General features: G+C 38.1%; 2 protein-coding genes across 9 annotated transcripts in view; one reads left to right on the plus strand and one right to left on the minus strand.

Moving 5' to 3' along the window:
* LOC307138546 (methyltransferase-like 26 B) lies at positions 1 to 6,661 on the plus strand. The gene is made up of 7 exons (XM_079836900.1): positions 1 to 48; positions 842 to 1,044; positions 2,475 to 2,637; positions 3,493 to 3,552; positions 4,254 to 4,321; positions 4,495 to 4,573; positions 6,316 to 6,661. The coding sequence occupies exons 2-7, from the start codon at positions 845 to 847 to the stop codon at positions 6,361 to 6,363; spliced, it is 618 nt and encodes a 205-aa protein (XP_079693026.1). The 5' UTR covers positions 1 to 48; positions 842 to 844; the 3' UTR covers positions 6,364 to 6,661.
* Positions 6,542 to 24,110, minus strand: part of hgs (hepatocyte growth factor-regulated tyrosine kinase substrate) — a 27,120-nt gene continuing 9,551 nt past the window's right edge. Inside the window, exons 9-22 of one of the 8 annotated variants that reach the window (XM_079836830.1) lie at positions 22,641 to 22,727; positions 20,893 to 20,977; positions 18,081 to 18,179; positions 17,909 to 18,004; positions 17,789 to 17,827; positions 16,611 to 16,772; positions 16,306 to 16,519; positions 15,154 to 15,326; positions 14,944 to 15,084; positions 11,350 to 11,527; positions 11,121 to 11,254; positions 9,562 to 9,657; positions 9,353 to 9,439; positions 6,542 to 8,750 (exon numbers count right to left, since the gene is read on the minus strand). In XM_079836830.1, coding sequence (XP_079692956.1) covers positions 8,655 to 8,750; positions 9,353 to 9,439; positions 9,562 to 9,657; positions 11,121 to 11,254; positions 11,350 to 11,527; positions 14,944 to 15,084; positions 15,154 to 15,326; positions 16,306 to 16,519; positions 16,611 to 16,772; positions 17,789 to 17,827; positions 17,909 to 18,004; positions 18,081 to 18,179; positions 20,893 to 20,977; positions 22,641 to 22,727 — 1,687 coding nt within the window. In that variant the 3' untranslated portion in view covers positions 6,542 to 8,654. Of the gene's footprint in view, positions 8,751 to 9,352; positions 9,440 to 9,561; positions 9,658 to 11,120; positions 11,255 to 11,349; positions 11,528 to 14,943; positions 15,085 to 15,153; positions 15,327 to 16,305; positions 16,520 to 16,610; positions 16,773 to 17,788; positions 17,828 to 17,908; positions 18,005 to 18,080; positions 18,180 to 20,874; positions 21,005 to 22,640; positions 22,728 to 24,110 lie in introns of all 8 variants that reach the window. The other 7 variants (XM_079836829.1, XM_079836828.1, XM_079836827.1 and 4 more) reach the window with 7 other exon arrangements.

A 24,110-nucleotide genomic window follows, 5' to 3' on the forward strand; every position in this document is an offset into this window, starting at 1 on the left:
CATCCCCGAGCTCTTCCACTGCACCGGCCGAACAACAGCGCATGCAGCGTGAGTATCAGCAAAAGATTTGTCATGTGTCGCTCAATTCTGTTCCTAAAATGATAAGCTGCAATGTTCTTAGTTTTTACCAAAAAACTATTTAATTAAAAGTGGCCAACAATTTCTTAATTCATGGAAATTAGCCCATATTTTTGCCATGTCATGTGTTCTGGATGGCTGTAGTATGGAATAGAGTTATGTGTATGTGTGTAACTTGTTGAAATGCATCACAGTGTGATGTGATCACAGTATTGACATAAAGCAAATCTATCCATGTATTATAAAACTAGGTCACATAATGTCCTCAGAGTAATCCACTGCAATTAAAAAAAGTATATAAATAAGAATTGTCCATTTAAATTTCATGGTGACTTTAATCTTTATTTACAAATGAAATTCCAGCCTTACTGATCAATTTTGCAAACCTATTGTGAAGTATGTCTGAGTGAAACGGCTTTTCAAACAAGAATAAATGTAGGGCGGGGTTTGATTTTGTCGCTGGGAAATTGATTGGATGGTTGTGGTTTCCTATTGGTGGATCTTATGTGAGTGACAGGTTGCCCCGCCCTGCCGCCAGTAAACGCATCATCAGTGAAGAGAAAAGATGAGCTGCAAAAGGGAGGGGAAGTTATTTTGATTACAGATTACGATGACACACAAAAAAATGATCCAATGTCCATTTTGATTTCATGGTGACTTTAATTACCGCCACAGCCTCATGGCAATGGCCCTGATCAACCACTTACTGTATATAAAAATAAATGTTCAACATTTGGCAAAAGTATGTTGCTTTCTGTTGCAGATCATGCTGCTCTCACCGGCGGCCGAGCGAAGTCAGGACAGCTTGCTGTCGGTACTGTGGGAGATACTGGAGGATCAGTCTCATTGTGAGCTGTTTGGCCTTGAGTTAGGATCCGGCACAGGCCAGCATGTGGTGCACTTCGCTCAGGAAATGCCCTTTGTCACATGGCAGCCGTCAGACATCAAGGAGGAATCACGAAACAGGTACACCAGCTGTTGTCTTTGTTACTGTGTTATTATAAATGTCATTACTTTGAGCCATATACACTCTTAAAAATAAAGGTTCTTTATTGGCATTGATGGGTCCATGAAGAACCTTTGATATCCATTAAAGAACATTTAACATCCATTCCTGTGGAATCTTATCATTCCACAAAAGGTACTTTATAGTGGGGGGGTAAATGGTTCTTTTAAGAACTGTTCATTGAAAGGTTCATTGTGGAACCAAAAATTATGACATCTAGGGTTTGGGTACCGTTTACATTTGTACCGGTACCGGTACCTAACAGACGTTTACCTCAATAACTGTAAAGAAACGGTAAGTAATTTATAGAAGTGTTATTGGCATTATGCCAGAGCTGTCTTGGTTGCAGTCTGCCATTGTCTGATGTTTGTAGGCTATACTGTGATTTCTACCCATAAATAATAGGTCAATTGAATTATGAATAATTCATAAAAACAAAAAATTTATTTTCTTAAAATTTCATTTCTATGAAATGTTTCTTCATATGAGACGGCACAGATGGCAACACGCAACCGTCACGCGTGCTTCAGTGTGTGTGTGTGTGGTAAATGAAAACCGTCTGCGCCATTATTTCACGCAGAATCACGCAGGACATGCAGGATTCATATTTAATAGTCTTTTTGCGGTTTAATCTTCACAGACACTAGTCTATATCACCAGATGCGTTCTCAGGTACGCAAATTTGGCACCGATTGATTTAATGTGAAGGGGTACTTAGTAGTACCGACGTAATTCGATCGGTGCCCTTAAAGGTGCTGTATGTAAATTTTTGACTATACTAAAGCATAAAAATACTATAATATATTTGCAGATATTTAGGAAACATACTGATTTCCCATACTCGTTTCTCTGAAAAACAACGCAAAACAACGAATGTCTGTTTTTGTTTTGGTCTGTGCGATATCGCACATTGCCAGTTTACCCAATAGTTTTTCGACACCACAGGTCGCCAGTTGGTGGAAAACACAGCATATTTCAGCCATGGAAGCCAAAAAAACACTGGGTCAGAAATCGCAGATTCTACCCGATCTAAAAAGCCTCGGCATCCATCCAAAAAAGCACATTAAAACGCGGATAAATCAACTCATCAACTTACAGTGTGTAAGTCTCCTTGCCTTCCACTGTCAATTGTGCTCGTTCCTGTTGTGTGTCCTCAAACTGGCAATACGCGTGAGCATCGAGTCTGAGGAGGAGGGGGAGGGGTAAACAATATTTTGAATTTGGACTGCAGTACCCATTTCAACCGCTAGCTGTCATTCTTACATACAGCACCTTTGAAAGTACCCAACCCTAATGACATCACTATGAAACCCCAGTTTTGGAATCTTGATTTTAAGAGTGTATTATGGAATGATCTGGGTTTGTATAGCGTAACGTAACTCTGCTGCAGTATCAGAGCTTACATTGGGGCCACTAAGGCAAAAACAGTGCTGGAGCCGGTGCATCTGGATGCCAGTGAACCCTGGGAGAAATGGGCAGGACTGCCACGAAGCTGCTGTGACATTATCATAGCAATCAACCTGCTTCAGTACAGCCCCTTCAGCACTGCAGAGGTATGACACCTACACACACCGGTCTGCTTTGAGACGGCTTTAGATGAAAACACAGGGGGTGAAGTTCAGCATTCTTCATCATGATTGGACTTGAATTTTTGTAAACCAAAAATATGCTACAAAACGTGAATTATATTACAAGTACACTACCATTCAGAAGTTTGGGGTCGATACGATTTATAAAAATATTAATGTCTGTGATGCAAAGCTGGATTTTCAGTCTTCAGTGTCACACGATCATCCAGAAATAATTGATCATTAAACCACTAAGAAAATATTTATTTTTATTATCCTTGTGAAAAACAGACTTTTGTGGAAACTGTGAGGTTTCAAGATTCTTTGATGAATAGAAAGTTCAAGAGAACAGAACTTATTTGAAATAGAAATCTTCTGTCTTTTTTACCTTTATCTTTACTGTCACTTTTGATCAATTTAATGCATCCTTGCGGAATAAAATGTATTTCTTTCAAACTTTTGAATAGTAGTGTATTCAATGTTTTGTATTCGGCATGAAACAGAATTTACAATAGTCTTTTCTTCTCTATTTTTACAAGATTACATTGTACAAGAGTAAATGTAGGGCAGGGCTTGATTTTGTCCATGTGGAATTGACTGGATGGTTGTGGTTTGCTATTGGTGGATCTCATGTGAGTGACAGGTTGCCCCGCCCTCACGCCAGTAAACGCATCATCAGAAAATAGATGTTGTTTTTGTTTAATGTTTTTTCACATGAATGTAAAAAAAGATATGCACGGATAAATAATTTATAATACATACTGCAATATTCCATAAAAAAACAAGAACTGTCAAATTTGATTTCATGGTGACGAATGTAGGCTAATCTTGTATCCACAGGGCGTGTTTAAAGGATCTGGGCAGATTCTGAAACAGAACGGCCTTCTAATGACTTACGGAGTGAGTTAATCTCATTTCTAGTGATTTTGAAACATTGCTTCATGAAGCTTCGAAACCTTTACGAATCTTTTGTTATGAATCTTTTGTTTCGAATCAGTGGTTCGGAGCGTGCATCAAACTGCCAAAGTCACGTGATTTCAGTAATGATTGACAGAGATGATCTGTGAACTCGTGAATCATGCGCAACCCAAATGTCTATGGTTTTTACCTGATCTCTCATCAGTTTTATACATCTGCTGGCGTTCTAGACATTAGTAAAAAGGAATAATAGCAGTTAACAGTCTCTTATTGTTCTGTTTAGCTGGGCCATCCATGGAACAAACAAAACAAGCCCTGTAAATTGATAAAAGAACACATATTATACAGACAATTGAAATTTATTCTTATTAGATGATTAATTAATTGCATTTGATAGATTTTAATTTCAATAAAACCTTTGCAGAGAGGTGTTTTTCTGCATGTTTGGCCTGAGTTTCACTGCTCTGACCAGCAGGGGTCACCAGCGCGTGGCGTTTCCAACACTTTGAAACACTGAATCATTTTGTGAAGCAATTGGTTCATTTGATTCGAAGCTTTGGAAAGCGTCGTTTCTCTCATCATTACTACGTCGTCCAATGTTTTTGATAAACAAAATATAGTTATAATCACTTTTTAATACAAATCTCAGTATAAACATTATAACCATCATTTATGTCTCTCAGCCGTACGCTATCAATGGCACCATCACTCCCATCAGCAATGAACAACTGGACCAGACGTTGCGTCAGATGTGGGTTTTTCAAACTGAGACTACTTTTTCCTCTTTATTTCAAGCTTTAATATACTGGTGGTAGCCTATTTATTAACCTATTATATTTATTAACCTATATACATATTATATGTAGATGTGTTTCAGGTGCAATGAATGTCTTACTTGCCCTGTTTTACACCAAATGTCATTAGGAATCCGGAGTGGGGTCTTCCAGACATCGATGTGCTCAGACAGCTGGCCTTCAGTAACGGGATGAGAATGGAACGCATGGTGAGGGACGCTCAACGTTTTAAACATTTTCCTTTTGCCTTAGTGTGTAATAGCCTACATGTCTGTTCGTGGATGTATAAGATCTACAAAGCCCTCAAAGGGAACAGAGATCACAACTCCAGACATGCCTAAAATACCTCGATCCACGTCCAGATATTGCTTCCGTAAACGTCTACGTCACAATGTGTCATATTAGCATAATGCCACCCAAAGGCATACGCAGATCTGATTGATCGTCCACATTTTCAGAATCTGAAAAACCGATGACATTATTAACCGTTCGTGTTTACAATGGCTGTAGAACCTTGGAAGTTGAAGCTCCCGATAACACACTGAGACCCAATGTGTAGGGATGGGTATCGAGAACCGGTTCCACTTTAGAACCGTTTCCAAATTGCCCAGAACCGCTGATATCAGTTACTGTGTGCGCATTTTTATTGTGATCACTTGAGCGCAAAAAAAGATGCGTGCGCTGTTTTCTTTGCTTCACACACACACACGCGCACAGAACGGCTTCTCATTGTGAATGAATAGTGCGCGATTATGAACTGTCTCTTCCTCGTCTTTTTGGACAAATACACACAAAAATGTCAAAATACTCTCGTAAACACAATCGGTTAGGTTGTTGATGGCAGATTTTCTTGATGCCATTAACCAATCATCAAAAGACGAGAAAATTCACTTGCTGTTCTAGACAGAATAACCGTTAACTATATTTGTAATTTATAGCCCATATTTTATCAATAAAGTGCAGTGTTACTTTACATTTGAATACAATTTCTGTACCTACCAGAAAATGTTTATTTCAATCCAATCTTTGCTCAATTGTATTTATTTGTGCAAGTGCTAATTTGTTCTTTTTTTAATTACTGAGTGTTTACTTGTCTTTAATAATACCTGAAATTTATATTAGTTTTTTTTTGTTATGGTATTTTTAAACCATAGGCAAAAGTTACTAGCCTGTTGATTTTTGTTCATAGTATTCAGCTACAATGAGATGTTTTGGAATAACAGCCTAATAATAAATGTGAATATCTAAGTTTTTTTTTTTTTACCCTATATGAACTAAATTAGGAATCAGAATCATTAAAATTCAAACGATACCCTACCGATGTGTGGCCAATCAGAGCACTTTGAGTTTTCAGGAGGGGTTTTGTAGAAATCAACATGTTTCAGACAGACTGGGAACAGAGGTGCTGCAATAATGTACAGTATGAGAAACATATTTTAGTTTTTTAACATTAATGCATTGCTAACCTATTCTAGTACACCCAAGAAACAAACAAAGATTAATTTAACCTTAAGTCAAAAAGAAAACCATGCCTATTTTTAAGACCATTTTGATTTTGAAACGTACAATTAAGCACATTTTGTCCAATAATTACTTTTTTTGTTGTTGTAATTCTCATTCTCAGCGATGCATTTCTTTTATTATTCGCACCTCAATAAAATATTACCATAATGTACAAATTTAGAATCACTTTACAGTTGAATAAGAATCCAAGATTTATTTAGTAATAGTAAGCAGGAGGGGCTTTTAATGGCTAAATTATGAAAATAATGTTGCAACACATTACATCTTAATAGTCTTAAAATACAGGTTTAATAATCAAGCAAAATAAAATTTCTCATGATATTAGAAACAATACCAGAACGTTCTTAACAGGTTTCATGCGATTCACTCATTTCTGTCGATTGAAACAGAATATTAATAACCTGTTATTTGCATCATTATTCAACAGATTGAGATGCCTGAGAGCAACAAATGCCTTGTTTTCAGAAGACTGTAGGAAATCCATTCATTCAGAGAACATGGATCCAGTTTCCAGGAAAAAAACGCCATTAGCCAATAATAGCCATCCACCTTCTATTAGTCAGTCACTTCAAACACACAAACTAAACAGATTTACATTGTTTTATTGTGCACATACTTTCAGAGACAAGAAAAGAAACCTTTCCACTAATGCATGACCAATAAAAGAACAAGATATTTATTAAATATGATTTTTAAAAGTACTTTTTTTTTTAGATGAGGCAGATCAGTATGGAACAAAGATGATATTAAAGGGGTTACAGAAGTCACCGGTTATGTGTGTGTATTGCATGCACTGTTCAAATCATCCAAAAGCTGGCCATCTCTCTTCAAAACCATCCACAACCACTGTTAAAAATAGGCTTCCTTTGTCTGCCATTGATGCTCAGTTTTACACTGCAATGAATTGGTCCTGAAACTGCGGCTTTGAGATCGATTGATTCGCCTGGTTGTGAACCCCTGGGCTATGCCACTTAGAGCAAAGACAAACGCATGTGACGTCTTACGTGCATTACTTGGAAACACCAGCCTGTTTACTTGGAATAGATTGGTGATATGCAAATGGCAGTAACGTTCACATCTCATTGGCTGTTAATTATACGACAGAAGCCAATGTGTGCACCATCTACCGCATTAATCATTAGCGAGGATTCCACAACACTGATCCTAAACGCAGAGCTTCTGAAATACTTCTAGAATCGCAGACGATGGTTGTGTCACATGTCACATGATCTTTTTTAGAGCAGATCGTTGCTGAAAAATGGTGCCTCAGTGACCTCTGCTAAAGCCAGCAAGAAAAAAATGGCTGTTACATATTCACTCATGCAAACACATTTTAAGAAAATATGAGACAAAGGATGGTTATGTTGTCTTTTTAAATCATATCGTGTTTGTTTCTCTATAGTACGAATGACTAACTTCTCATAAGCTCGGTTTTATAAGGAAAAGCTACATTTGAAAAAATCTAGAGAGGAAAGTTAGCAAAGGGGTGAATCGCACAAACATGTCCTGGTCATATTTATGGAAGCTCACATGAGGGGGGGGGGGGGGGGGGGGGGGGGGGTTTGGTAAATCATAATTATGACATTAAAAATTATGAAATGCTCATAAGTCATAATTATGAGATGCAATATAACTTTAATTTGTCAATTATAACTTTTTAACGTCAATTTCAACTTTTTAACGCAATTACGACCGTCATAACATCAACTTCTGAGATGCAAGAGAAATGATGAGATACCAAGTCATACTTATGAAATAAAAAGTCAAATTAGATGTCATAATTATAACTTCTTTTGTATAATTTTAACCTTTTAACTCAATTATGACTGTCAAAACATTGACTTGTGATGCAATAGAGAAATTATGAGATACCAAGTCAAAATTGACATAAAAACTAAAATTAGATTGTCGTCATATAATTTTTAACTCCATTATGACTCATAATATTAACTTTTGAGATAAGATATTGAGAAATTGAAATAAACAGTAAAAATTATGATGTAAAGTTATAATTGCAATACTAAGTATGTCATATTTTTGAATTTTAATCTCACAATTATGACTTCGTATCTCATCACTCAAATATTTTAATGTCATAATTATGATTTTCCAAAGTATGATTATACCTGATGTGGCAGGAATGGGCTTCCATTTATTTATACATACATATACATTTATCAAGATTTTTTTAGCAATCTTTTCATGACAATTAAACACATTTCCCCAAATTCATGTGTCAAGATGAGTTATGTAATTGCCATAATTGTCATTAGTGAGTCTCATTACTGTTACAGTCATTTTAATGAAATCAGTATAAAAGCAGTATAACAAAATTAGCATTGTGTAGAACTACTTTACGGTTGAAATAATGTACCAATTTTGTGCATTACAATAATGAGAATGCGGTGAGAAGGCATGTTTAATTGTCATAAAAAAAAGAGATCTAAAAAGTGCTTTGTTTTCTTTAAGGGGAAAAAGGTGTTTCTTTTTTGTTTTGGGGGTAAAATATGAACCAGACATTGAGTTTTGTGAGATTCATCCAGTTGAGAGACAAAGGTTCCCCACCAGCTCCATCTGTAGCCTCTCCTTCGTTTAAAGAAACAGGGAAGGACTCAGACAGCCAGATGCTTTTACTATATTTGTACACTTCTTGTGGAGCATTGTGAAGCGAGAGCAGGTGGAGGATAATGAACCCAGAAACGGCAGGGCGAGGGAGGGTTGAATGTAGTGTGCTGGACCTGGTGGGCAAAGGCATATGATGTGCGATCAGTCAAATGAAATGAGCTGAGCCTCTGCACTGCCCGGAGGAGCCTGCGGGTGCTGCTGTTGTGATTGCTGCTGCGGACCACCAGGGGGAGCCATCTGTTCAAAATCATCAACAAACAACTTGATTTAGATTAATAGTGCATTAGTGCCCACACACATCTCAGCACCCTTGGTTCTGGAAGTATTTTTTCCATTCATCTTTCCAATATGGATTTCAAAAAGTGCTGTTATAAGCCATGAACCAAGCCAACCATCAACAAGGTTAATCACAACATTACAAACTTTGATTTGAAGATCTGGTTGAAAAACAGGTTTAATTATATATTTATTTCAAATGCATCTGTATATATAGATGGTTGTGTGTGTGAATCCCAGCAGTTTCTGAAATACTCAAACCAGCTAGTTCGGCACCAACAACCATGCCACTTAAATCCCATTTCTACCCCGTTCTGGGGAAGTTTGAAATTTAGAAGATCATCTTGACCAAGTTGCTGCCATGTGTTTCGCTGATTAGATCTTTGTATTAACAAGCAGTTGAACAGGTGTACCTACTAAAGTGAGTGTATACTACTCATTTTTGTAAATGTGACTGACCATAAGGTATGTCTAAGATGTGTAAAAAATATATACACTGTCAAAAAGTAGTATGTGAGTATGCTATTCCACACAGTGAAATGTGTATCCTTAAAACTTCTGACCTGCTGGTACATGGGTTGCTGCCCAGGCATGTAGGGCTGTTGGGGAGGCATGTTGGGGTCTTGTCCTGGAAGAGCGCTCATCATATTCTGCAACAGAATGCAACAGCAATCAAACTTTACATCCCATATGGTTTTAGTGAAGGACATCAGATCTGAGACACGCACGTTTAATGCAAGCCAGGAATGCGCTCTGATATAGTAAAGCATACCTGCATGTTGTATGGCTGGTAGCCCATGTAGGCGATACCATTGGTGGGGGCAGCCTGGGACATAGGGGGCAAACTCTGAGCTTGGGACACCACATTCTAGAGGAACAACATGTAAACATTCATGCCCAACATTCAACCTTCATTCTACACAAAGTAGACTTGCACCTCCTGAAGGAAATAATAGTATTTGTTAGGGCTGGGAATAGACACACATTTCACGATTCGATTTTGATTGTGATTGCAATTCGATTAAATTCTGATCTTGATTCAATTCAAATTGATAGATTTTTTTTTCCCCCTTGAGGAATAATTGGAAATGTACTGTATGGCTGTCACAAACTTGTTTTCTTCACAGATGTATCTAAATATACATTAAATATTGAAGAACAGCTTGAGTAAAATTAATAAATAATACAAAATGCTTTTATTGATCAAAATGCTCTTCTCTAGAGTCCATTTTTCTAGCTAACAATCAAGTTTATGGACAAGAGGTCAATTTAATGTTATGCGACCTTGTTTACCAGCTTTTTTATTGTCGTCTTTCAGTAGTAAATCAGTGATTAAGCGATTACATGCGACATGATACATTTCAGAAAGCTGTACTGTATTTTTCAATATAGCTTCTGATGTTCAGTCATGTTTATTTTGTACTGTAACTAGTAGTAAACAGTGTTCATTTCGTTAACGAAATCTATGATGAAAAATGTTCGTTGACGACCTTTTGAAGTTGAAGACGAGACGATGATGAGACGACACCAACGTCATTAAACAATAACTGTGACTATATCAACATGCAATTTCATTGATGAAAACTGAATGAAAGTGGTTAAAAAAATATAAACTTCACCCAAAATATAAAATTATAAATAAAGGAGGATACAAAACATTACAGACTGTTTTCACAAGATTTTATGCGGACGATTGCCAGATTTCAAGAACTTAAATGTTAAAGAACACATTTTCTACCCAGTGTTTTACTTCATCTTTGAAATCTGGCAACCATGCGCACGCACTGTCTCTACACTGTGGAAGAAGCGCAGATGATCTGAAAACACAGACAAACAAGTAGCTGGAGTTCAGCGATCTTCAATGAGATTCTGCTTAAACGAAAATGTCATTCAGTCGGTCTGTGTTCTGTCACGTTTGCTGCGACTAAATCTGCGATCCAACTAAGGAAAAGGGATATGTAGAATTGCACAAGTCCTACTGCTAAGAAGAGTGCAATGTCAATACAGACTGTTACCTTGACATTCATTGAAAACCATGACTATGTTTCATATCAACAGTAACCAACAAAACATTTTTATTGGGGTTTATTGGGTGGGGTGTGTGCTACAAATACTGTTTAGTGATGTTTTTCCTCACACATACACTGAAAACAACAGAATAAAAGATTTATTATTGAGATTCAAGAATCGATATTAGTTCATTAAAATGAGAATCGATTAAAATGTGTTTTCAACCCAGCCCTAGTACTTGCCGTAAAAGAATATTATCATTTTAGATAGATGTTAAAAATGTAAATTCTGAATTTGAATTTCTGAAAGGGATCTCCTGACCTGGTAGCCCTGTGTGGGTGTGGGCTGGTAGTTAGTGTAGGCGGGGGTGGTTGTGGGAGGGGCTTGTCCAGGGACGGCTGGCTGCCCACTGGTGCCTGCAGGCTGATACATGTAAGCGTTCACCATGTTGGGATCTAAAAAACAGTGGGCAGAGAAAAAAAGTTATCTTTTTAGAAGCTTATCTAGTTTAATTAAGAAAAGAGATAGAGGTAGAGGATGTTTGGGTGACCTGGAGGCATGGCCTGGTATGGCCCACCAGCAGTGGTCTGTCCGGGCTGGTTCATGTAGACACCATGCATGGGCGAACCCTCCACTGAACCAGCAGGACTAAACGTGCCTGGATAACTGGGAGGGCCAGTGGGGGGATACACCACCCCTCCTGCCACGTTAGGAGGAAGCGACTGCATCTGCAAACAGAACAATACAAACAAGGCTGCAACAAAAATCTGATAAAATCAGTGAGAATGACAAGGTGATTACAGCACTTATTTATTTAAAAGCGAAATGTAAAAGCCCCTATGTAAGCGAGCTTGTCATTGTACTGTTTTGTTGTTGTGTTTTTCATTAAGAATAATAATGAACCCACCATTCAAGTAATTGCCGCCCCCAAATTTACACTAATTCTAAATTCATAATGTGTCCACTGGCGCAGAACGAGCGCTTCCAATTAATTCCTTACTTGTGAGTGTGAAGCTCAACTTCCATAGGAATTAACTGAAAAGCTCGCTCTGCTCCACACGCACCATAAGCGATTTTTTAAAGGGTCATGAACTGAGAAATCAAATTTCCCTTGAGGTTTTGACATATAAGAGGTCATCATACTATAAGAATATCCTGTATGTTTCAGAACTGAAAACTTCTTTGTTAGTCCAAAAGCTTTTATTGTTACCAAGCCCAGCAAACAACTCGTTGTGGAATATAGTGAAAGACCGCCTCTGCAGAAGAAAATCAACATCTACTTCATCATTGCAACTTTGGCCCCGCCCACTGGTGTGTTAGTGAGATGACGAGGAGAGAAGTGCGATACAGGATCACTGCACTACAAATAACATTACCTTCCAAAGGATCCTCATGCTAGGAATCTGGTTATTTATTTTCAACAATGTGAATGTCTCAGTTGAGCATTATTTATTTGTGTTCGGTACATTTCACTGTGGATTCTTTGGTAAATCAGTCGCAATTTCAGTGCAGGCTTTTCTAACAGACTATACGATATTGACTCGACGGTAATGCCAGAACATGTAAGTAACCGTGTTAATTCTAATGCCTGATCTCACAGCAGACACAACCCTTCAAACCCTTCAGGCCTTCACATCAGAGGGCTAAAATCAAAAATGCCTTTTATTTCTAAATTATGACCATTTTTGATGTAAAAATCATACTAACATAAGTGCACCACAGGAAACATTACAATAAAACAATGCAGTTCATGACCCCTTTAAAAGCGAGGTGGAAAAGAGGGAAAAACTAAATATATCTATTAACTCTTTCCCCGCCAAACACAGCCAACATTTTCCGGGTTTCCATGTTTTCCCTGTTATACGCTAGGAGGCGCTTAGGGTAAGCGGTATGGAAATTTAACATCACGATTATAGTGACCCAAATTATCACGGTTATCAATATTATCACGGTTTTGTTCAAACGAGATGAAAGTGTTCAAAAAGAACAGATGCACACACTTAAAACATTTCAACAAGTTTTATATTTGAAAATCAACAAACAACAAATAAATCAAGCAGCTCTATGCACTTTTTTAAGCTAGATTCTATTCTGTGGGATTTCCTTCCTTATAATGGCCGTCGTCAACAGCAACGCATAACGCATACTTAATAATAATTTGTCGTAAATATAATCTCTAATATTATCTCTGTAAATATATTCAAGCAATATTCTCATCAGTGTTCAGCAATGATGCATTTTAATCTAGCATATTTTGTGCAAGAGCCCAAACAGTATCCTTGTGAAATAATGCATATCCATATTTCCATATGATTCGACAGTTTATTTTATTAAATATCAAAAGGTGTGTATCATACCTGACACCTAAATTATCACTTTACAGTCAGTTTTATGACTGTCATTCTCTTCAAATGCTATTGAAGATTGAAACTTGTAACGTTACCAATGTTGTATGTAACTTTAGAGACGGTCCCTAAATTCGCCTGCGTTATGCCAGTCATTTCAGATGCGCTGTGGTTCTGCTGTTTGTTTGAAACTATTTTCACTGCTGAAATAGAACAGAAACAGTCAATCACAGTATGATGAATGAATCTCCTGCATACATCGCACGTTTATCTCTGATCTGAGTGCAGATTTCAGCGTGTGAGAGCGGCGCGCGCTCTGAACATAACTCCGCTAATCTGAACGCCTCTGATTATGAGACGACATCGCTTTCATAAACTCAATATAAACACGTGTAAGTGGTTATAATGCGCAACGCGATTATAACAGATGGCTTTTGAGAAGACTACAATAAGTTCAACAGCCAGAGTGACTAGTGTGCAGCCGAAATAACGTTACACCCGCAAATGGCGGTTGTTAATGTCAAGCCCTGATTATTATCCCCAAATGTCGCCCTAGTCTTGACTGAATTTGTTCATTCGCTTCACGTTATTATTTCTCAGACGTAGTTTTGGTATTGAGGTCAAAGTCCACTTGCCTTGCGTTCGTAGTTTTGAAGTGTTTCCCCTATTACAGCGACTTTCTTCTGGCATGTTCTGCAGACAGGGTGACCATCTTCGATTAAGTTTCCCTCAGGACTTTTGTAAAAGCCAAAACATGACCACACCTCAGATTTGGTCCTTTCAGAAGTCTAAAAACGGCGTTGTCACTGCCTTCTGCCATTTCTTCTCATTCAAAAGACAGCAGTACGGTGCGCCTGAGCCAGACTGACGCTGACTGGACAAGATTTACCGCGAGTTTTCACAATCGTGATAATCACACGCGGTTTTAATGATAATTACATTTTATACGATATTACTAACCGTCACTAAATTTTATTGTGGTTTATCGTGAAACCGGTAATCGTTTCATCCCTAGAGGCGCTATTATGCATCTTCTGAATGAGTTCTGAATCTCCTGATCAAAACACAGGCGAAGAAGAAGCAAAAAAAAACAAGCGATCGTATGCAAGCAGATGCATATGTAAAATAATGTGATCATCAACATTAAACAGCATATAAATCAAAACTGCCTAATGTTATTGAATGAAATGTCGACCCAGGACAAGCTATAGGACTGTGCAAGTATTAGGGGTGTTGATGGACTCGATTTACTCCAACTGTGTTTTGATCATCGTTCTGAATCTGATCTGGATGTAGTCTTTGACAAAAACGTGATTTTCTCAGCTTTTTGCTCAAAATTTAGCTTTTTTATGAAACTTACCCATATTCAAGTGTTGATAAAAAACAGAATGCATGAAGCTAGAATAAAACATTTTTTGTTGTTGTTGTCTAAAGGCTCGGTTATTTCTTTTGATATATTGCATGCTCATATATTCATACAACAAAACATTCTGGGGGCCATTACATTTTTGTGAAAATGATCAAAAAACGCTGCCGCTGGCTGGCAAATTTTTTTTTTAAACACTGGTGGGAAAAGAGTTAATAGAGATATTATACATGTCAAAAATGTCAGAAATATACTAATGTTAATATCGGCCAACCCTTCAAACAACTCAAAAACAATTTCAGATATCTACAAAGATATACAAAATGATGTATTTATTTGTTAACTTATATTATAACATGATTTATCATGATTAATTCCCCTGCACACTATGGCAGACTGACTGTGTCAAAAGTGTGTATGTAGCAGTGCGCACCTGTGAGTAAGGCAGAGAGAAGGCAGGCATCTGTGCTCTCATCTGAATGGTGTGTTTCTGCTGCTCCAGGCGCATCTGTCGCTCCTTCTCCTGCTCCTGCAGGCGCTGAATCGCCAGCTGCCTTTGCATCTCCAGATACTCCTGCAGTAACCAATCACCGTCAGTTTTCCCTCTTCACACGATTCAGCGGAAAAAAGAAAAGCAACTTGCCTGTTTCTTCTGCCTCATGATCTCCAGTTTCTGGGCGAGCTGGATTTGTCTCTGTCTCTCTGCCTCCTCAGCAGCCCGTCGCAGCTTCTCCCGGTGCTCCTCTCTCAGAGCGTTCAGTGCCGCCCGCGCGTCACGCACCTGTGCCAGTTTGTCCTGAAGACCCTCATAATACACTGACAGAGAGAGAAGACCACATTCAGCATCTCAAGACCTTATAATTCACACTGAGAGGTGTTAGGGACGATACTTAAAAATCACCAAACCACCAAGCTACAATACACTAGTAAAAGCTAATTTTGTGTCATTTTGAAAGTGTTATCTACAATGCAAGTTACAAACAAAAAGATCAGGTAAACAGTTCAGGGTCAGCAGTTTCTCTAAGTAATATATTTAGAACATTTTCAGGGAAAATTTAAGTTCCAAAACTGACTGTTTATTAGAAAACTTGTCAGTTTGACATAATTTTGTATGTATTTGACCTTTTATGCGCAATAAGCCACAAGAAAGAAGCAAATTTGGTACTTGCAAGCTGTTTGAAGGGCAGCTTTATGAGAGCGGCGTTTATATAGATCAGTGGTGTGCGCGTTTGTGAGTGCAAACCTGCCGGAAAGAGTAAAATTGTGCGCAATGCAAACACTATTCAACCGGAGCGAATGACACTAGTGAGTGAGAGGAGGCGGTGTGTGTCAATTCGCTGTCGGAGAGAATAGGGAGCGAGAACGCGCAGCTGGTATCGGTGTATCAACACTGTAGAAAAGTATTGGAACAGTTTCAGATATTTCAGTGTTGATACATAATCGAATTATCAACACTACTACCTACCAACCTATGTGAATATTGTTTTGATCTAAATTTTCCCATTTTTACAAAATGTAAATTGAATTTAAAAGAATTTAACAGTGAAAATCAAATGTGGTGTTTTTCACTTGATTTTTTTTCTGTGCATACAGGAAAAACCTCACTAACTGATAATAAAACCATATTTAGATTATTTTAATTCTCAATAATTACCAGTTTTATTGAACAGTAAATGCAGCCTTTGACCAGATCACATGTTCTGGAGCCCAATTTGCACCTATATTTATCACTGTTCATGAATCTTGATACCAGGTGGAAACGGGTCTCTAACACAAATATGCACACGTGACTCACTTCTCTTCTCATCCAGCTGGTTGAGTATTTCCAGCAGCTGTGGGTGCATGTTGTTGATGGACTGGAAGAGAGAGAGCACAGAGCTGTCATTGGTGATGCTGCGGCCACGCATGTGGTTGCTCTTCATGCGGTTAAGGAAAGTGGTGACGGCATTCTGCAAGGCCTTCAGGAACTGCTCATGGTTCTCCTCTGATTCTCCGTTCTGATACTGCTGCTGAAGAAACAGATGCAAGACATTCAGTGGAGAACATGATTAAATATCATAAATTTCATAAAATGACTATCCATTTTAGAGCTCCAAGTACCTCCACTATGTTGATGGGTTGGACTGGAGCGTGGGTTTCCACCGGTTGGCTGATTGGCACGGGCTCAGCCAGTGAAACGGGAGCGGGAGCAGAGGGAGTGGGACTCTTGCGAACCTCTTCCTGTTTCTTCTCCCAGTAAGTTCTGTTCAGGTAACGGGCCAGCTGAAAATAATGAAGGTATTATTTAAATACACACAGTGGGTTTTTACTTCTTTGAAAGAAGCCCTAATCATGTGACACTGAAGACTAATCAAGTCTATGATGCGGAAAATTCTGCGTCCCATCCCTGGAATTACATTTTACAAAATTAGGGCCCTATGATTTCCGCGATGCTAAAAATGCGAACGGAATTGCCGATCATAAAAATGCAATTTACAGTATAAAGAGGAATTTCACAGAATTCATCAAATTTTTGATGATGAAAGCTATGTTGTGCAGCACGTTTTTGTCTTAATTCCATATGATTAAAAGGTAAATTATTTTATGCCTTCATTTGATTGCCAGAAATTCAAAATACACAACACAGAATTCCTGAAACAAAAAAACATTTCATAGAAATGAAATAAAAAATAAATAGTTTTTAGGAATTCAATTAATGAATTTTTTTTTTAATTAAACCATTGAAATGGAATCCAGAAAACATAATTTGTATGTTGGTAAAAATAAAACAGATTTCATTGGGCCCTAAACATGTAATTTTTGTTAAACTTTTAATAAATTGTATGTTTCATGCTTTCAATTAATTAGACATGCTTTTTGATAACTAAAAATTAATTTAACCATTAAAACGAAAAAAAAAAAAAAAAGGAAGAAAACAGATTTGGGAAAAAATAAAATGGATTTCATAGGGCCCTACAATATATGATGATAGACCAGTTATTTTAAATTGCAATAATATTTCACAATATTACTGTATTTTTGAGTATGGAAGCTCGTTTCCGCCACAGAATAAAACAATTTAAAATATTTTTTTCTCACAATTGTGAGATTACATCTCGCAATTCAGAATTTTTCCCCTCAAAATTGCAAGATATAAACTTGCAATTGTGAGAAATAAAGTCAGAATTACAGGATATAAACTCAAATCGCTGCTTGTATTCCTCAATTGTATGTCGCTTTGGATAAAAGCGTCCGCTAAATGAGTAAATGTAACTCTTCTCTAGAATTATTGTTTTTACCTCTGGATCCACGTCTTCGGCTGATGGAGCCGATGAGTTCTGAAATGTAAAAAGAGGAACAATTTACCCACTAAAGATAACTGTTATCTTCAATTCATTACTTAAATGAAGGCCTCTTACCACAGGTGAGGAGTAGAGAGTGCTGACAGGAGGGGCAGAGGAAGTCACAGGGGTGGGATCTGCTTTGGGGTACGCGGAGTAAGGGTTCTTCTGTCTCTGTAAACGCACACAAACAATCATCACGTGCCCCTTGATTTCTGCTGACAGCAGCGTTAGCTTGTAGACATCTCACCATCCTCTCCTTCTCCTCCGCTTCACTCTGAGACAGCGCGATGGCCAGCTGCAGCTCCTCTTCTTCCTGCAGAGCGGCCTCGTCTCTCTTCGGAGGCACCTGAGGAGCAGAGCAGCAAGATGTGGTCAGGACGAAACAACAGTGAGGTGGGGAGAGGGAGAGGGAGCTGGACACATTTTCATTCAAATTGGTTTCAATTTAAATATTAGCAATGCACAAATATAACAATTTTTGACTGACAGATTATTAGTTTCATGTTATTTTAATATTGGCAAATATTATAACCCTATACTATATTATTACTGGCAGTTTGAGGACATTATATATATTTAAAAAAACTCAATTCAAATAGGATTGAATAATAATTAGTGGGGTCAAATCACTACCTTCCATTGATCTGGACAAGTTTAAAAAATAATAAATACATTTAAAAAACACCAACACCTATACTTATATGATCACTGATATACTGTACATCTATATTAAAGGTGAGGAGTGTCATTTCTACACTGTTAACGGCACCAAACGAAACTGCAATCTGTCTGTTTGCCTGACATAACATTGACTCTACCTATGGTGTGAAACTGGTTAACTGGTGTGAATTAGGCTTGCTGGGATAGATGTTTAGATTTTTTATAAGTTATGGGATCATTTTCATTTTTGGGTGAACGAAGCCAAGACGTGCTCCACTGTGTCTCACACTACTGTCACTGCTGGAGGTGGGACCGCCTTCATTAGCTGACTGCTGTTCTCTTGGAGCTATATGGGGAGGCTGCAGTAGAGCAGTAATGGGCACTTGGGCTGAAGATAATGCTCCTGTCGGCTTCATACGGGTAGCATGCTTCTTACTGTTTGCGTTGCTGTGAAGTGCTCCCTCTCCCATATTTGATAGCTCGATAGTAGCTATCAAAGTAGACTTTACATTTAGCTTTTCTGTTGTCTTCTTTTAACACCCAGTCTATGAAGTGGTCTTGTAGCCAATTTTGTAGCCAAATGCTCTTTTCCTGGCATGTTTGCCTTAGTTAACAGGTACAGGTGAATTAATTACTCACCCTCATGTCGTTCGACACCCGTAAGACCTCCGTTCATATTCGGAACACAAATGAAGATATTTTTGTTGAAAGCTGATGGCTGAGAAAGGCTTCAGATAGGCCTCCATTGGCATTCAGTACATTTACACTCCCAAGACCGATAAAAGGCACTTAAAATGTCATTACAAAGTCCATCTCACCACAGTGACTCTACAATAATCTTACGATGCGACGACAATAGTTTTTGTGCGCAAAAAAAAAATCAAAATAACACCTTTATCCAGCTTGTTATTGCCTTCCGCGTGTGCCTCCACGACGCATGCGCGAGAATATGACGTAGCGCCGGTGTTCGGGAATCGATGAAATACACACTTAAGCCCCATTTTGAGAACTACGCCGAGACCTATAGCACGATCAATGTAGAATCCAACAGCTTAGACACGCGCGTCTTCCTCTGCTCGTAAACAAATCGCTTCTAGGTCATCTGTCCGAACGCCGGATCTGCGTCATATTCTCGTGCATGCGTCGTGGAGGCACACACGGAAGACAAGAACAAGTTGGAAAAAGGTGTTATTTTGATTTTTTTTGCGCACAAAAACTATTGTCGTCGCATCGTAAGATTATTGTAGAGTCACTGTGGTGAGATGGACTTTGTAATGACATTTTAAGTGCCTTTTATGGGTCTTGTGAGTGTAAATGTACTGAATGCCAATGGAGGCCTATCTGAAGCCTTTCTCAGCCATCAGCTTTCAACAAAAATATCTTCATTTGTGTTCCGAATATGAACGGAGGTCTTACGGGTCTCGAACGACATGAGGGTGAGTAATTAATGACAGAATTTTCATTTTTGGGTGAACTAACCCTTTAAGTGATTGCCAGTTGACGAGCGGGAAGGGAAAAAAATGGCACTGAAAAATAGCCTAACTATATGCAAAACACGTTAAATAGCGCAATAAAACAAATGGTATAGAAAAATTACATTTTGATAAATGATAAATAAACACGGAGCAAAGATATGTAAACGAACCAAAAACAGGACATGATGTCACAAAATGAGACCCTAAAAACGACAGATTGCTTGACTATGACGAGAAAAACAGGAATGTTCATGATGTTTCCCATCACAGTTTGGTATCAGAACCTCTCCTGGCAGCAGATCTTTGTTTCGGTTCTGTTTTGACTCCTTTACACATTTTATAAGCTCTTCACGAGTTCTCAGTAGGTCAAAATACCATCATTTATAGCTACACACATACAACGAGCGCATTTAAGCCAGAACACAGCATGGTTTTGGATGTTGGACAAGTTCCGTCTCAAAACAGGCAATACATCATTTCCCTATGCCTTTATGTTTAGTATCATTACGTTTGGTGATAAAAATGCCAATGTGAACACTAAGCGGACCAGGATCAAGCAAACCAAACTACGTGTGAACACACCAAATAAATTAACTATTCTGAAAACAGCCAGTCATGGTTCCAGCAATTCTGTTTGGTCAAACTAGTGGCACAGAAATGATACACTTCACCTTTAAATATTGCGTTCATTACTGATTGGAGTGGGATTGACAGTAAGCACACAAACTAGACAGTAATATGTGCTCTCACTCATGAGCCTCAAAATTGCTTTGCACCCGAGTTCCAAATAAACTGGTGATGATGATTAAACTCTTGTTTTATTGTCCGTGTCAATACATTTTGGTGGTATGCTTCATAATTGTGACGCCCATGAGTGTGAGCGCTCTATGAAATGTAACTACTTACTGCTTCGGTGGGCACTACCTGAGACTGCTGGGACAGAGGGCTGGTCAGGTACTCAGGGGGAAGCTCGGACTGCCCAGCGCTGGCGGCCTTCCCTTCAGCTTTTCTAGGAGGGGGAGAGAGGGACGGGTGGCTGGTGAAGAGGAGGGTTTAGGAGACATAATCAACCTGGTAAATCTCTGGAAGTCAACAGGTTTATGAACATGAGGGACAATTAAAAGATAATATAACACAGATACAAATTACAAAAAGGAGGGGGGGGGGGGGATCAAAGCAGCAAAATGAAAAAGCCTAGTGAGCTGCCTTAGTGAGATGCCTGCATAAGCTACAACCTAACTGAAATGGGTCGTAAGTGACTAATACGGGACACTCCGCATAGGCAGCAACAGTCACTTTGATCAATTTAAAGGGATAGTTCACCCAAAAATGAAAATGATCCCATAATTTACTCACCCTCAAGTCATTCTAGGTGCATCTTTCAGACGAATACCATCAGAGGTATATTAAAAATGTCCTGGCTCTTGCAAACATTATAATGGCAATGAATAGCAGCCCAAAATTTGAAAACCAAAAAAGTGCATCCATCCATCATAAAAGTAATCTACACGGCTCCAGGGGGTTAATAAAGGCCTTCAGAAGCAAATCCATTGGTTTGTGGTACGTCGGCCGTAAGCATTTTGAACTGTAAGAGGCGTTACACTTTCTTCGTAAGTTGCATTCAGAAGACGGTCTGCCGAAAGCTAGATATTTTACTTTAAAACATTAAATATGAATTTTTTTTTCTTACACAAATAGATTCGCTTCATTTACTAATCCTTGCGGAGCCGTATTAATTACTTTAATAAAGATGGATGCACTTTTTTTGGGCCATTATAAAGCTTGAATTAGTCAGGACATTTAATATAACTCTTGATTGTATTCGTCTGAAAGAAGAATGTCATATACACCTAGGATGACTTGAGGGTGAGTAAATTATGGGATCATTTTCATTTTTGGGTGAACTATCCCTTTACTGCATCCTTGCTGAACAAAAGTATTTATTAAAGAAGAAAAGCAAATACTGTCCCCAAACTTTTGAATTAGGGCTGAACGATTTGGGAAAATAATCGATTTTTTTTGTTAACCAAAATTGCGAATGCGATTTAATATGTGATTATTTTTAAAGGTGCAGTGTGTAAATTTCAGAAGCATCTAGTGGTGAGGTTGTGAATTGCAACCGCCCACCTCTCACCCCTCCTTTCAAAGCCAATAGAGAAGCTACGGTGGCTGACACAGCACAAAGGTGTCGTCTGAGAGAGCAGACAGTAGCTAGCGCTCTGTAGAGCAGTTTGTCTGTTTAGAGCTACTGTAGAAACATGACGGCGCAAAATGGTGACTTCACTGTAAGGCGACCCGCGGTGTGTGTAGATAGAAATGGCTCATGCTAAGGTGATAAAAACATAATGGTTCATTATGTAAGGTCTTTATACACCACTGAAAACATAGATATGTAAATTATATTGCATTTCCGTCTATAGATCCTCATAAATATTACACACTGCACCTTTAATCTCTGTATTATTCAACAAAGGCAAGCAATAAATCATTGTATAGTATGACCAACACAAAATTAGATAGATTAAACATAGACGGTTCTTTCCTGTAGGCCAGGCCTATATGTTACAGGGTTTTGCCCAGAACTGAAAATAAATTTAAAATAAATGCAAAGAAACAGTTTGTGATTTTTGCTTATGTTATTTTGATTTTTCATATTATGCATGATATCTTACCTTGACGTTTGTTTCTTTTGTTCCTCATTGTTTACACTTGGTTGTTCATTCTTTTTATTTGGCCCCTCATTTTCTTCCGGACTGTGGCTGAGAATTATTCAGTTTTACAACCTCTTACAAATTATATATAGGCTATGCAATTATCAGACACAGATATTACCTGTCATACCCTCTTTGCAAAAAAAGTTGTGATTTTATTTCCACTGGCTTTCATAGCTTTTTAAGATAAGATCCTGATATTTATTTAGGTACATAATCATATTATCAATATTAATAGTAGCAGTAAAAAAAAGTAGCATAAAAAGTTTATTTGAATTAATAGTCTAATTATCTACATACACAAATGAATAAAATTAGCAGCTAGCTAACAACAACTTCCTTTGTTCTGGCTTCACCTCACTCCAGTCTAAACTAAATTATTTTATAGGTAATTTACTACACATTTTCAATAAAAATAACCTGAAAATACTGTGGATAATTAAGGCTAATTCTTACTAACCACTCTTACTAAATGGGGAAAGCACACATGCGTTCTCATATCAGAGGTGTTCTGAGTAAATTATTATACACTAGGGCCGATCATGAACAATACATTCATTTTGAACGATTCTTTAATATGACTCGAGAACAGTCTCAGAGATTGATTCGTTCATTTTGTGCAACATCCTATAACAGAAATTATTAGTTCACTTCTCGAGTCTTCTTGTTCGGGTCCGAGTCGTTCGTTCATCTTGTGACAGTCCCATAGAGGCCATGCTGTCTGTACCGTATCAAATCAGAAATCACTGGTCACAGATCAGGCATTAGAATTAACACGGTTACTTACATGTTGTGGCATTACTGTCGTCAAGTCAATAACGTATAGTCTGTATAGACTGTTTGCAAAGCCTGCGCCAAAATTGCGACTGATTTACCAAAGAATCCACAGTGAAATCCACAGAATACCAATAAATAATGCTCAACTGAGACATTCACATTGTTGAAAATAAATAACCACATTCCTAGCATTAGGATCCTTTGGAAGTTAATGTTATTTTTAGTGCAGTGATCCTGTATCGCTCTTTTCTCCTCGTCATCTCACTAACACGCCAGTGGGCGGGGCCAAAGTTGCAATGATAAAGTAGGCATTGATATTCGTGACAAAAGAACAAGAGGTGAACGAATCGATAATTTTAACGATACAGACTGCATAGCCTTATAGCTTATGGGGATGTGATGTGACAAGAGCGAACGACTCAGATCGGGAGGTGAGGTAAACAAATTGACTGCATAGCCTGAAGACCCAGCTCAGCAATGAATCAATCATTTTCTGTTTCTCATAATTTGGCCTAGGTTTCATTAGAGTTTTTTTTTTCTTATTCAAAATGTGATGAACGTTGCGCAAGTAGATGGGTTGGGGAATTTGGCCATTAACATGTAACATTTTAATTACTAGAAAAAAAGATTAGTTCATTTTGATGAGATTCAAAG

Source organism: Gobio gobio (assembly GCF_949357685.1).
Source record: "Gobio gobio genome assembly, chromosome: 1".
Classification (NCBI taxonomy): Eukaryota; Metazoa; Chordata; class Actinopteri; order Cypriniformes; family Gobionidae; genus Gobio; species Gobio gobio.